We start from the raw sequence: 15650 nt of genomic DNA, 5'->3' as shown, positions 1-15650 counted from the left end.
CAGTAACTGATTTATTTCACCTATGTATTTCTCACAATAAGTTATTTACGAAACCCTTCAGTAAACATTAAAATAAATTCTACTGTAGTTATCACATAATTACATAGAGAAAATAACAGTGATATAGTAGCACAAGAATCAATCATATCAAGGCAGTTGTTTTTGGACAACTGTCTCCGAAAAAACCCAATGTGGGAAAACCGGTGCAGCAGATGAGGGTTTATTTATTAATCTTCAGCAACAATCACTTTACAAGGAATGATTCTACAGAAAAACTGAGACACTTCCAGGAGAAACACCTGAGACAAAGTTTCTCATCCTCTTGGAGAAATTCTGACACCCTAGAGACCCTTCACCCACTTCTGCGTCAGTCTGCATGAGGACTACGTCTCCAATGGTGCTATCTCCCTGCTCTTCCCTCTGCGTTGTCTCTCGAATGCCCAACGTCACCTCCTCTTAGTCTCTGACTGCTGCTGATGCTCTCCTCTTCCTTCACCCTGCAACTTTCCCTTTGAAATCGAACTCCTCCTCCTTGTGAATCGATTTCCTTCGGGTTACTGAGTATTTGCCCGGTGTGTCTCCAAATGACTCTCAAGTCTTCTCTTATACTTTTCCTGTTGATGAATCAACGACCGAGATTAAGTCTCTAATCAACAACTAAGATTAAAATAGACTTGATCCTCGTCTCTTAGAAGCTTCTCACCCATATCTTTATTAATACCCATTAATATTTTTATTTTCCTAAGTTTAGACTTAGGAACCCATTAAAAATATTAATTATTTTAATAACTCCTCATCCGGGTGGAATTTCTCCAAACGATTTCTGGGTCTTGGAGATCTCATGTGTTCTAGCCCCTCCACAAAATTTTGGAGCTAGAGCACATCCAATGCTATCCAAAATCAACAGTTCTATACCGTGAGCTTTGGTGATTTAAAAATTCTGTTATTCTCTGTTGAATATTCTATCATGAAAAATGAGGGTTCCTTCTCTTTCATGGCACTATTGTTTAATAACATGGTGGCCAATATTTTAACAACACAATGGCCAACTAGAAGTGACAAGATCCATACACATACAAATTGATAAAACGTGGTATTCTGTAAAAATGGTTCTTTTTATACTGTAATACCTAGATGTTTTTGAGTAATTTCTACTAATCTGATCAGTTAAGTTACAATGCAGATGCCATACTGCTTGATGATGGATGGGCTTGCCAAGGCAGGCAAAATACACGATGCCCAAAAGATATTTGAAGAAATGAAGGCGAAGGGTATAAGATCAGGTAAGCTTATACAGTTCTATATAATTAATTAATTTCATCTCTGCATTTTTTCATTGTAAGGCTAATTTTATTTTTCTAGGGTTTTTTCCATTTGATTAGGAACCCTAGTGTTTTTTTCCAAATATGGAAGGCATAATTTATAAGATGTTAGGTTTATGTGGACATGCATGGCTTGTTGCATTTCTCTACAGAGGTCCTTTTTGGGTTTGTTAACTTCGTATTTGACCTTATAAATCAGTGTTAATCTATAGTACATATTCATGGATATCATTTAGGGCAGACTCATTGTTATAGATTTCACCATTCGGTAGTGACAGTTCATAAGTACATTGCAAGGTGGACTGGTTGGTTAGTCCACTAACATAACACCTACAGTTAGTTAAGTGCCTTTTAGACTTGGCACATGGTCACCTGTTTTTACTATCCATGAATAGATGGGTGGAAATAGTTTGAACAACCTATTTTCACATATGTACATGGAGAGGATATATTAGAGATACATACTGATAGATGATTCAGCAATGAAGGTGCCCCATACTTATAGTTTTAGTGTAGTATTCAATGTGAGTATGGGATGTTGACGACCCTAGGGGATTCTCTCCTTAGGAAATTCATAGGGTCTTCTTTAGGCATGAAAAGAGTGCATTAAAAGAAAAATGCCATATATCAGTGCAGGTTATCTTATTGGTGATTATTATGGAAAGAGGGGGATATTATGTAGTTGCAGTTTTTTCTCACACATGTTATTTTCTCTGAAAAGAGAATATTATATTTGGAGACGACTATTTTTACTTTTCTTTTATTTTCTGTTTTATCTTTTATTTCCCTCATTCTTTTCTCATTCTGGTTCTATATATTGTAAAAATCAAGTAGAAAGAGAACTTGTAAATGTCCAGCAACTTGCAAGTGGACCCGGATCCGGATTTAGTGGAATGTCTATTTATCCAAGGTCACACCATGTGGTTTCGTGGACTAAAGCTAAACCCCCAGGGAGCCAAGGTATCTGGGTCATTCAGACCAGATTTCCAGCAATAGAAATAAAATGAATATTCCAAGTTTTCTGGATTGTCCTCCATGTAATTTTGGCCCTGCTAGGATTTTGTTGTGCCAATGTAATATAAATAAGCCAGAGAAGATTTGACGTGTGTTGATTCAGTAGATTGATACTGTAGTGGTTTTGCTGTAAGCAATCATCTGTTTGGTTTGGTTGTGCGAAGATCGAGAAAGACAGATAAGTGAAAAGAAGGTTTGTGTGACTGAAAGCAGAAGAAGCCTGGGAAATAAGTACTTGGAAGATGTGTGATAGCTGAATGGGTCAAAGGATAAAGTGAAGGAATAAGTAAGAAGTTGTTCAATCTGAGTGCAGTTGAATGTTGTGAAATCTGTAAGCTTGATACACAGAAACATTGTTTTGAATTATGAGTTGTAAAGAAGTAGAATAAAGTATGGCCTCCAAGAGATCAGAGTGTATAAGTGCAGAATAGAGGAGAAACATATAAGGACTGTGGATAAAACAGAGTTGAAAATACAAAGCAGGGATTGATATGCCGAAACAAAGGAGACCTTGAAGAAAGAAAAACTGGATCAGAATTCAAGAAAGTTGTATAAACAAGAATACCTGTGGATTTGAGTTTGAAAATGTTATAGGAAGGGATCTAACAAGGAGTTCAGGTTGGTGACTTCATTTCTCAAGGGACTGGTGTCTCCTAATTGCTGCCTGCATTTCTCAGGGGATTGGTGTCTCCTGGTTGGTGCCAATAAACCAATGTAACAGTAGGTTGGTGCCTACAAGATCATTTAATAATAAAATAAGTTTTCATACATATCTGGTGTGTTCTTATGTTGTTGATATGGTTGAAATTGTATATGTATTGAAGTGTTTTGATTGGTTAAAATTGGCCATTATAGTGATTCACCCCCTCTCCTTCCCTCTTATTATAATCATATTTCCAACAGGTATTGCATGACATTATTTCGAAAAAGAAAAATCTAGTATTTTTTCCTTAAACCCTATTTCTAGGGTTGATATCATCATTAGATTGTTGTTTTATGCATCTTTCAGTGATAAAAACTCATTTGGAAATGCTATAATCCTGTTATGACTATAATTATGTAAAAGTAATAAATATAGATAATAAATAATAATCACAATAATATATAATTAAAATAATAATTAGTTAAACAAAAGAGCATGTCTCTATAGACATGATTGTTCGTGAAAGGGTACTTATTTGGCTATATATACAGGACCCTCACTCTCAATTGTATCATTCTTATTCATACATTTTTAATATATATTCTTGTATCTCAATGGAGATCTACATATTCCAAGTCTTCTCTGCGCTGCTGCTGACTCTGTTATGTGCCAACTGCACTGCTGCCAACTCTAGCTCTGCGCTACTCAGTCTCTTGCGCTCCTAGCCACTGCAACTGTCACTCCGACACTCCTTTGCGCTAATTAATCCTAGTCCATCTTGCTACTTTTGATCTGGGCTCCTGTAGCAAGGTATTGATCCAAGAGTTGGACTCCTCAAGGATCTTGCCCAATTGCAGTTCTTTCAAACTACAGTCCTATATCACCCCACCTCTAGGTGATCACTACAAACTCCTGCTCAATCTGTGCGAATGCAGCCTTCGGATCATGCTTCTCGTCCTTGTCCTTCTTCTTCAGAGGACACTGTGTAGCGTAATGACCAAGTTCGTCACACCGAAAGCACTTGATCTTCGAAATACCTTTCTTATTCTTCTGCTGCTCCTGCTACCCCTTAGATGCGAGGGCTGCATTCTCATCCTCGTCCTTGGGCTTTGACCCACTGCTGCTGCTGCTACTGTCAAGCTTGCACTTGACTACGTCTCTCCTCATCTCTTCCTTTTGAAGAGTGACCCACATTCCTTCCTAGTCTGGCAATTTCTCCATGCCTAGGATGCTCTGGACAAACACTTGCTATTCTTCTGAGATTGAATTTAGAGCCAACCTCACCATCTCGGTAGGCTGAGGTGTTGACCCCACAATTGTCAACTCGTCACGAGTCTCCTGAAGCTTTGCAAGGAACAAATCAATGCGTTCCCCTTTCTGCATTTGCGTGGATCTCATCTTCTACTCCAGGTACATCTTTTGCTGCGCGGAAAATCCTTGATATAGCGTGGACACGGCATCCCCCATCTCCTTGGCAGTCCCTTTGCCTGAGATGTGACACACTACATGATCCTTTACTCCGTCGAGGATCATCCGCTTGGCCTTCGTCATCTCTCCTTGTACTTTTTGAGTGGACCTGGATCCATAGGCTCAACTACCACACTGTCGACTTAGATCTTGAGAAAATGTTCATTCAGAAGGCATGACATCCTCGCCTTCTAGATCACATAGTTGGATGCACCATCCAACCGATCCTGATCTCTCAACCGACTGACTGCCATCTCTGCCAATTGAAAAAGATGAATGACCTCCTCTCTCCTCTATGCTGCTGCTGGGCTAGCCTACGCACTCCCTACTGGACTCTGCTATCCCTTGCTACTGCTCAACAAATGAGAATTCAAATTCCTTGGCTAGGAATTATTTGAGGAAGGAATTGCCTCTAAGTGTCTCTCTCTCAATACCACTTACGCTCTTCTGCCAACAATTGCTGCAAAACAGTTGCGTCCCACCTGAAGATTTGCTCGGGGCAAGGAAAAATACGCTGCTCTCTTCTGCCTTTGGAAAGCTTCAATCTGAAGATCGAATTTCTTTGTCGACTCACTCAGAGAAATCAAATTCTCCTCAAAACTTCTATATTTTGGCCCAAGGATTGCTGCCTGTTGGGTATTCGAATTGCTGCCTTTGCATTAATTTCGAACTCCTCTTCCTTTCTACTTCTAAGCTCTTTTGCTCACGATTTGTGCTCTGATACCATGTGAAAAATTGGTTACCCGATTCCTACTGCTGCAAACTAACTGTATTTCACCTACTTGTTAAATTAATCGAACAAGTTACTTGCAGTTTTCTACTGCAAATACTGAAATACATACACTGCAGCCTACACCAAAATAAAATAGCAGAAACTAAATACAACACATGAGAGAAATAAACATCGCACACATCTACACAGTTATTTTAGGACAAATGTCCTCCAGAAATCCCAATACGGGAAAATCGATGCAAAAGTTGAGGGTTTTATTATTATGTAGTAGTAATTTTGAGTACAATTTGTTGGATGCCCAACTGGCTATTCGATACAGAGAGAAGCTGGCCAAAACGAAATAGTGAGATGATCACACCTTGTCTCTGGAAGGTCCGACCCTGATATGATGGAAGTGAGCCTCTCCGTCACTTCTGCGTCAGACTCGACACAAAACTACGTCAATCCCACGTAGTCTCTGCGTCACCTCTGCTAGGGACTGCCTTGCTCTTCCTTTTGACTCTTTGCAGGCTGGAAACTCCAGTTCTCAGCCCCCTGGTCTCACACCTCGACTCTCGGCTTCTGAAACTCAATTTCCTCAGCAGGAATTCAATCTCCCTTCAGGCTCTGCGCTGTCACTGTGTCAGCTCTGCGTGGCCCAGTGTCAACCTCTCTGGACGTTGTTTTTCCCTCTCTGCCTTGTACTCTCCGGCCCAGGAAAACTCCCCACCGGATACTATCCTTGCCCCTCACTACAAAAGATCACTTCGAATTTCTCTCCCGGCAACTGCTGTGCTTTAGAAATTCGATCTTCTGATGTCCACTCGATGTCTCTTCCAAATGCCCATCAAGCCTCCTCTTATAATCCTTTTTTTGAGAACCAATGACCCAGATTAGATCCTAATCAATGGCTCAGTTCATTTGGGCTTGATCCTCGTCTTCTTCTAGAAGTTTCACCCACAGTTAGATTAATACCCTTTAATTATTTTAATTCCCTAAGTTTAGCCTTAGGCCTCCATTAAAAATAATTAATTATTTTAATAAAACTTATTCTGGGTGGAATTTCCCAAAACGATTTCTGGGTATTGTCGATGTCCAAGCCTCCCTGCAAATTTTGAGGATTAGTGCACATTCGAGGCTACTAGAAATCAACATGGGAACCTTTTGCACTCACAACATTTTGGCACTTTGCCCTGCAGTTGATGATCTTCGAGGTGATGCACCTGGACACGAAATGCCCCCAGCTGGCCTTAGCACTTTGCGAGGGATGGCAGTTGATCAAGGCCTTAGATGAGGATGGTTTCACCCCTTGAGAAATGGGAGGGACCACCTTGTAATCCCTCAACGTTGGAGCAAAGACAAACACTTTGGCCATTTGGAGATCCATGAGACCACTTTTGTGCCCCAAGATGAAATTTGGGGTCCACAAAGGGAGATTGATACAGACCTAAGGGCCAACCCTTAGGAGGTGATTTTTGAGGCCTCTACACTTAGTGTCGCTCCAAGAGACCTCAACACATGCCCTAAAGAGGCTCACACATGGATGACACCATCATATTTTTCCCTACTACTCACACTTGTGGGAAATTTTATATGTTTTGTCTTGGCTGGTAAGTTGGCTTGTGACCTAACTTCTTCTTGTGACATTATTTTATTGTTTTAGGGGGCTTAGGCTAAATGAACTTTAGTATTCATATAAATAGAGAGATCATTCATTTGTAAATCATCAGACACACTTGGAATTTGGGCCTCTTATGTAAATTCAACCTTCTTGTCTTGTGGAGTAGATCTAATCTATGAATGCATTTTGACATTTGTCTTTGGAGCTAGTGTTTGGACCAATGGATGAAATCTCATCCATGTTATCTTGTAAGTGAGCTTATTGTTGAATAATCATTTTCTTTATGTCTAGTGTATGGAATATATTGAATCTAGGATTTGCTATTGTGCCCTAATTTGTTGAAAATTTATTGAATGGTATCTAGATGTCATTATTGCATGCATTAGTCATGAATAACATGCGAATGAATATCCTAGTGGTGAACTTTAATTATCTCTTCCATAAAACTCTTTGATCCATCACATAGGTAATTGTTAGGGTTTTTGGTGCTAGGGAATCAAGAATTCTTCCGCCTTAGCTGTGAAAAATTGATCACCCGATTCCCTACTGCAACAACTGATTAAATTTCTCGTACTTGTTAATTTCTGAATCAAGTTATTTATAGTGTTACACAGTAAACATCGAAATAAAATCTACTGCAGCCTTCACAACATAAAACACTGCCCAGGAGAGAAATAAATACACCAATTTTTTTGGACAATCGTCCCTGGAAAAACCCAATGTGGGAAAATCGGTGCAGTAACTGAGGGTTTTAATTATTATGCAGTGGTAATCTGAGTACAAATCTTTAGATGCCTAAACTGGCAATCTGATACAGAGAATAAACTGGCAAAGAGGTAGTGAGAATAGTCTCACACTGTCACTGGTGATTTGAATATGATCTAGGCTCTGAATGGCTAGACCCACACTGCCTCTGCGCAGTCTCTGCGTCAGCCTACTCAGATCTGCATCACAACTCCTAGGAACTGTGTCACCCATCTCGCTGATCAATTTGCTAACTGTAACTCAACTCTGGCCCTCCGGTCTCACACTTAGCTTCCTACACTAGATCTCGACTGCTCCCAGCAAAATTACGAATTACCTTTGAAGCACTGCGCTGCCTCTCTGAACCTCTTGATGCCTTCTCTTCCTTGCACTCTCCGGAATTGGAAGAATCCCCTCCGGTCTATTAACCCTGCTCCTCACTGCAAGAAGATCACTTGATCTCTCTCCGACAACTCAACGCTACCACTCTTGAGAAATTCGATCTCTAGATTTCACTATCTTAGTGTGTTCTCCAAGTGCCCATCAGGTTCCTTATAATCTCTCATTGGAGCACCAACGGCCAAGATTAAAACATAATCAAAGGCTAAGATTAACTGGGAGTTGATCCTTGTCTTCTTCTAGAAAATTCACACCAGATTTAATTAATACCCTTTAATTAATCACATTTCCTAAGTTTAGACTTAGGAATACATTAAAAATGATTAATTATTTTAATTAAACCATCTCTAGGTGGAATTTTCCCAAACGATTTCTGGGTTTTGGAGAATGCATGTGTCTTAGCCTCTTTGCAAAATCTTGAGGTTAGAGCACACCCGATGCTAGAAAAATCAACACTCCTTCTTAGCGAGGAATGTGCTCTAGTGTTGCAACCTACTGAATCATCACTCTGTCTCTGCACCATCTCTCGCTGCACTGTTGATGTCTAGCTTCTGCTGCTCATCAACTACTACGCAACTCTGATTGCTGCATCCGTGCTGCTGCTAGCCCTGTTGAACTGCTGCCAACACTGCATCTGCATTGCAACCTTCTCCAACTACTGCTGCTGCAACTGCAACAACTGCAACGGAAAAGCATCCAAAATACTGAACCAACTGTGGTCAGTATGATGCTTCTATCACCCAAGTCCTGATTGTTGCTAGACTTTGCACTATTACTGAAGCCTCTACACTATTGCTGACTCTGCTCTGTGCCATCTACACTGTTGTCAACTGTGCTCTGCGCTACTTAGTCTCTGACCGCTACTAGCTTCTGCATCTGCCACTCTGGAACTTGACTTGTTAAGTTTTGGTATGTTCTAGCAATTTATTTCAATTTTCACATTTAGCTCAATATCTTTTCCAGATTAGCAATTACATCAACGTTAAAGTAAACTGCAGATAGAACATAAACATAAATCGCAAAAGACAAGCCAAGACAAGAGGACACAAGATGTGGCGCTAGCCAGGGACAAACCCCACAATGTGGGGAAACCCTTGATCAATTCTTCTTTTATGTTCTTCAAAGCTCAGCAGAGAAATTGAGAGAGTACATTTACAACAGAAGTCGACACTTTGACTTATCTAGGTCTGAGCATAGATCATCTCTTATAACGATGATACATGAGATCTGCTTCAACTGATTCTTTGAGGTGACAACTTCATCTATCATAGTTTGCATTTTGTCCATTAGCAGCACCTTGCCGTGTAGCACCATGTTGTACCATTACAGTGCACTGTGCTGGACCTTGATGACTAAGCTGCTCTTATCTGCTTTTGTCATCATGCAGTTCATTACCATGCTACCCTTTAACATGCTGCCCTTTATCATGGTGCCCATTATCATGCTGCGCTTTATCATGCTGCCCATTATCATGCTGCCTATTATCATGCTGCCCTTTATCATGATGCCCTTTATCATGCTGGCCTTTATCATGTTGTCCTTTATCATGCTGTAGATCTGGCTTGTGCAACCCTTTGACGTTGGCTATGGCCTTTGGCAGCATGATAGGCTTACGGTCTTCCACCAAACATCAACGCAGCAGTGTAAGAACATGGCTTACTATCATTACCTTCTAGCACCGAATCTGCATACCTATGCTGATCTGATTAGAACCTTTATGGCAGATTTCTTTTATGCACAATCTCATCTTATGCTGCAGCTCCTTTCCGTTGCAAATAGTGCTTGACCCATGCCTAGGAACAACCTCTATCTCTGTGCTTGTTACCTTCAACAATTCATGCTTGTTTCAGGCTCTTCTTACTGCGTTAGGACTCATTTTGCTGCGGCTAAAGGTCTCTCCTTAGCTGTGAATTAGGGCTTGTTATATCTGCGGCCAGGTCTTCTTTAGCTGCGGCTAAGAGTCACTTCTATACTGCGGTTTAGGAGCCTCCTAATGATAATGGATTAGAGCTTTGTTGATGCGGATATAAGAGCCTCCTCTGTTGTGTATCAGTCCTCCATTTACCGCGGGTTAGGCCTCTCCTTAACCATGAATTAAAGTCTCCTTTTGCTGCATCTAAGAGTTTCCTTGTACAATGAATTAGGGCACATCTGAGCTGCGGCTAGGGCACATCTGAGTTGCGACTAGGGCAACATCTGACCTGCGGCTAGGGCAACGTCTGACCTGCGGCTAGGGCACATCTGACCTACGGATAGGGCAATGTACAACAGCTAGGGCATCATACAAGGCCAATGTATTCTTCTTAGTGTCTCTCCTTGACCAAAAACCCAAGACGTGGAGAGGAGGAGATCACTTGAAGAATGTGTGTCACAAATGACTTCAAATCCTCTTCTGTTTATACCAAAAACGTTGGGTTGAATAGACATGACGTTTGGGCTTCATAAGTTGCTGGCCGACTTAACAATTTGTCCATAACATAAATAAATTCATAACTTCATAAATACTTATCGGAATTGGATGATCTTTAAATCAATCCTACACCTCTCGATGAGAGGGATTCAATAAAAATATCAGTTGCCATAAATAAGATGATCCACATGGAGTTTGGCCCTAGTTGCCAATTTTAACACTCCCTCTCAACTAGGGAGAACTCCATCCGCTGATCCATATGTCCGACTGTACTATCTCTGCCATCAGTGCCCTGTACTGCTTAGCTCAGCTCAGCTCAGCTCTGCTCTACCCAGCTTTGCTGGCTCTATTTTGCTCTACTCAGTTTTGCTCAGCTCTGCTGGCTCTGCACTGCTCTGCTCAGCTCTGATGGCTCTGCTCTGCTCTGCTTAGCTCTGCTCTGCTCTGCTCAGCTTTGCTGGCTCTACTCTGCTGGCTCTGCTCTGTTCTGCTGGCTTTGTTCTGCTCTACTTAGTTCTGCTCAACGCTACTGGCTCTGCACTGCTTTGCTCAACTCTGTTGGCTCTGCACTGCTATGCTCAACTCTGCTAGCTCTGCTCTGCTCTGCTCAACGTTGCTGGCTCTGCACTGCTCTGTTGGCTCTGCACTGTTCTGCTGGCTCTGCTCTGCTATGCTCAACTATGCTGGCTCTGCTCAGCTTAGCTCTGCTGAACTATGAAGAAGAAGAATTGATCGAGAATGTCTCATACCATTCTCCACTAACTCTAAGTTAGTCTTAGAGTGCGTACCACTGGTCCCAAACCAGTTTCAACCTACCCAAAGTCAGCGTCATAGTGGGTACCACTCCTATTGGTCCTAGACCAGTCCTGCACTATCCTGAAGTCAGTCTCAGAATATGTACCACTGGTCCCAGACTAGTCTCAACCGACCCGAAGTCAGCGCCATAGTAGGTACAACTCCTGCAACTGGTCCCAGACTCGTATCATTGATCCCAGATAAATGAAGGTCATCCTAGCATAGGGAGTACGGTAGATACAACGATGCGTCCATCGGTACTACTATGGTCCCTATCCTCATTTCCCTGCTCATTGATCAAATGAGAGGTACTTCCCATGAGTCCCAGACTGCATGGGTAGGATGCCTCGACAGGAGAACTTAATCAATCCTGTCCTCACAGGAGAACTAATCATCCTGCTACACAATCACCATGGAGAACACATCATCCAGGCCTCACAGGAGAGCTAATCATCCTACTACATAATCGTCATGTAGAACACATCATCTAGACCTCACAAGAGAACTAATCATCCTGCTACATAATCGTCATGGAGAACACATCATCCAGACCTCACAGGAGAACTAATCATCTTGCTACATAGGAGAGTGAATCATCCTATCCCACAAGAGAGCAAATCATCTTGTCCCAGTGCGCACCACCAGGCGAGTGTGAGTCACCTTGTGGTCGTATGTTGCTCCAGTAAGAACCATAAGCCCCCAGAGCTCCCAGAGTTCAATGTATGCAACATGCAGGACCCTTTTACAAGGGTCTCTTGACGACTCCAAGTCGTTTGGGAAAATCACAAATTTGATCTTTCCCCAGGGCTATGTCAAAATGTCTGCGACCTGTACATCAGTCTCAGTGCGATGGAGCCTCCTTGCTCATCGACTTACCATATCCCAGATAAGGTAGTATCTGATGTCTATTTGTTGGAGCAATCATCGAATACGGGATTCCTCAATAATCGAATCCCACCTCTGGTTGTCTTAGAGAATCACAGTGGTATTCATCATGTGTATAGACAGCTCACTAAAGAACTTCCTCAACCAGGCAGCTTCATACGAGATCATACTCGTAAATTTGTATCCGGTCTCGGCGGTGCTTAAAGCCACCGACTTCTGCTTCCTGCTCATCCAGGATATCGAAGCAGATCCCAAGGAGAACCAGCACTGAGAAGTGCTCTAGTGATCCTCCACACTGCGTACCCACTCAGCATTCGAATAATCATGTGGTTTCATATTTTCGGCAGTGTATCTCAATCCTTGAGATATTGTGCCCCGAAGATATCTCAGAAGATTCTTGGCACCAATCCAATGAGGCTCAACCAAATATGAGCTCACCATGCTAACTATAAAACATATGTCCGGAATCCAACTCCCTCTTACTAATGCGAATGAGAGGGTTTGCACTTGTTAGAAATAGTTCGTCTGCATAAGGTGTCGGTATGAGAGGTCTATCATCCACAACCTTCGGGTAATGTTTTGGATTGGTTTCACTCCTAGTGAATCTTAGCTTCATCAAACAGTTATCAATCCTCTCATACTATGTTCGGGGTGTTTTGCTTCAAGCCATAGAGGGCTTTCTTCCACTTGTATACATGAGATACCTGTTCATGAATCTCAAAGTCCACGGGTTATTCCAAACCTGTGGACCTGCTACATGAGGGGAATGGTCCCTTTGTAAGATTTTCCTTCAGTACATCTCAGACATGTACCTTCATCCTCTTTTTGGATTCAAGCATCCTGGTCACCATCTGACTCACAGATCTCCGGTGCTGAGTTAATGGTCATGGTCCCCAGTGGACTTGATACAACCCTTAACTCTAAAACATCTTCGAAAAATCTATTTTGAAACATGTACCTTTCCATCGATGAGTGCCACCCTGAAACCTTAAACTTCCATTTCCAAGATGGACACTAGGTTCTTCTTGCGATCAGGTACATAAAAGTGATTTTGGGGTTCCTTGCTTTCTTTGAAGAGTCGACCATTTCCTTGATGACCTGCATTACCAGTCATTCCTTTGATCATTGAAGATGTCCTTGGAATGATTGTTGTCTTCATCAAGAGATGTGTCTTTGCCATTCAGACGCTCCTTCGCATAATGGCCGAACTTATTGCAATCAAGGCATCAACCTTTCCTTCCACCCTTAGATCCGAACTTCCCAATGAAGTGATCTTTAGATGGGTCATCAGAAACTTCCGCTACGCCATTCTGATAATGTGCTCTGCTTCGACTTCACCCTTTGTGAACTTAGAAGAGAGATGTGGAACCATTGATCCTTGTCCCTATTGTCTTTGGTGATTGCTCTTTCACTCTTGCTTGGGCATTGTTTTCACCTCAGCTCTGAGACCATGTTAAGTTTTGGTATGTTCTATGCTTAGAGCAATTTATTTCAATTTTCACATTTAGCTCAATATCTTTTCCAGATTAGCAATCACATCAGCGTTAAAGTAAACCGCAGATAGAACATGAACATAAATCACAAAGACAAACCAAGACAAAAGGACAGAAGTTGTGGCGCTAGCTAGGGACAAACCCCACAATGTGGGGAAACCCTTGATCAATTCTTCTTTTATGTTCTTCAAAGTTCAGGAGAGAAAGTGAGAGAGTACATTTACAACAGAAGTCAACACTTTGACTTATCTAGATTTGACCATAGATCATGTCTTATAACGATGATACATGAGATCAGTTGAAGACATTATGCTTCAACTAATTCTTTGAGGTGACAACTTCATCTATCATAGTTTGCATTTCATCCATTAGCGGCACCTTGCCGTGTAGCACTGTGCTGTACCATTACAGTGCTGGACCTTGATGACTAAGCTGCTCTTATCTGCTCTTGTCATCATGCAGTTCATTATCATGCTGCAGATCTGGCTTGTGCAACCTTTTGACTTTGGCTATGGCCTGTGGCAGCAAGATAGGCTTACGGTCTTCCACCATACATCAATGCAGCATTGTAAGAACATGGCTTACTGTCATTACCTTCTAGCACCGAATTTGCATACCTATTCTGATCTGATCAGAACCTTTATGGCAGATTTCTTTTATGCACAATCTCATCTTATGCTGTAGCTCCTTTTCCTTGCAAACAGTCCTTGACCCAAGCCTAGGAACAACCTCTATCTCTGTGCTTGTTACCTTCAGCAATTCATGCTTGTTTTAGACTCTTCTTATTGCGTTAGGACTCATTTTGTTGCGGCTGAAGGTCTCTCCTTAGCTGTGAATTAGGGCTTGTTATATCTGCGGCCAGGTCTTCTTTAGCTGTGGCTAAGAGTCACTTCTAGACTGTGGTTTAGGAGCCTCCTAATGATAATGGGTTAGGGCTTTGTTGATGCGGATATAAGAGCCTCCTCTGCTGCGTATTAGTCCTCCATTTACTGCGGGTTAGGCCTCTCCTTAACCATGAATTAAAGTCTCCTTTTGCTGCATCTAAGAGTCTCCTTGTACAGCGGATTAGGGCACATCTAACCTACGACTAGGGCACATTTGACCTGCGGCTAGGGCACATTTGACCTGCGGCTAGGGCAACGTTTGACCTGCAGCTAGGGCACATCTGACCTGTGCCGAGGGCACATTTGACCTGCGCTAGGGTACATCTAACCTACGGCTAGGGCAATGTACAATAGCTAGGGCATCATACAAGGCTAGCGTATTCTTCTTAGTGTCTCTCCTTGACCAAAAACCCAAGACGTGGAGAGGAGGAGATCACTTGAAGAATGTGTCACAAATGACTTCAAATCCTCTTCTATTTATACCAAAAACGTATGGGTTGAATAGACATGACGTTTGGGCTTCATAAGTTGCTGGCCGACTTAACAATTTGTCCATAACGTAAATAAATTCATAACTTCATAAATACTTATCGGAATCAGATGATCTTTAGATCAATCCTACACCTCTCGATGAGAGGGATCCAATAAAAATATCAACTGCCATAAATAAGATGGCCCACATTGAATTTGGTCCTAGTTGCCAATTTTAACATGACTGCACCAACTGCCACTGAGCCATCCTGCTACTGGATGCTATGGGCTCTCATAGCAAGGTATTGATTCATGAGGTAGATCTCCTCAAGAGTCCTGTAGCTCACTGGGGCTACAACTCCAAATCACCCCACCTCACCCCTAGAGGTAACTTGGTGATCATGGCCAACTCTTCCTCCAATTTGGAGGACAACCTATTGATCTTAGCGGATGCAACTTGTTGATCCTGCTTCTCCTCTTTGCCCTACTTTCTGAGAGGACATTGAGTGTTGTAGTGGCCAAGCTCACCACACCTGAAGCACTTGATCTCGGAAATGTGCTTCTTCCTCTTGTGCTGCTCCTACTTCCCCTTAGATGCAAGGGCCACATCTTCCTCCTCCTTTACTTGCTTCGTCCCATTGTTGCTACTAGCACCACTAATGGTTCTCTTCTCCAAATCTCGCCTCATCTCCTCCTGCTGCCAATCAACCCACACATGATCCCAATCTGGCAGTTTTTCTCTGCGAAGGATACTCTGGACGAAAACTTGCCATTCTTCAGAAACGTTGTT

The 15650-nt window shown here is 42.1% G+C and overlaps 1 protein-coding gene across 2 annotated transcripts in view; it reads left to right on the top strand.

Annotated features, from left to right (window-relative positions):
* Positions 1-15650, top strand: part of LOC149225662 (pentatricopeptide repeat-containing protein At1g10910, chloroplastic-like) — a 277506-nt gene that overhangs the window by 148871 nt on the left and 112985 nt on the right. For both annotated transcript variants that reach the window (XM_089377249.1, XM_089377248.1), the window contains exon 6: positions 1184-1283. In XM_089377249.1, coding sequence (XP_089233375.1) covers positions 1184-1283 — 100 coding nt within the window. The remainder of the gene's footprint in view (positions 1-1183; positions 1284-15650) is intronic.

The sequence above is a fragment of the Pinus tabuliformis genome, chromosome J, assembly GCF_031772625.1.
Source record: "Pinus tabuliformis cultivar Carrire ecotype Pingquan chromosome J, CPIR1, whole genome shotgun sequence".
Lineage (NCBI taxonomy): Eukaryota > Viridiplantae > Streptophyta > Pinopsida > Pinales > Pinaceae > Pinus > Pinus tabuliformis.
Note: the sequence above shows the minus strand (reverse complement) of the source record. Positions and strands in the feature narration are given on the sequence as shown.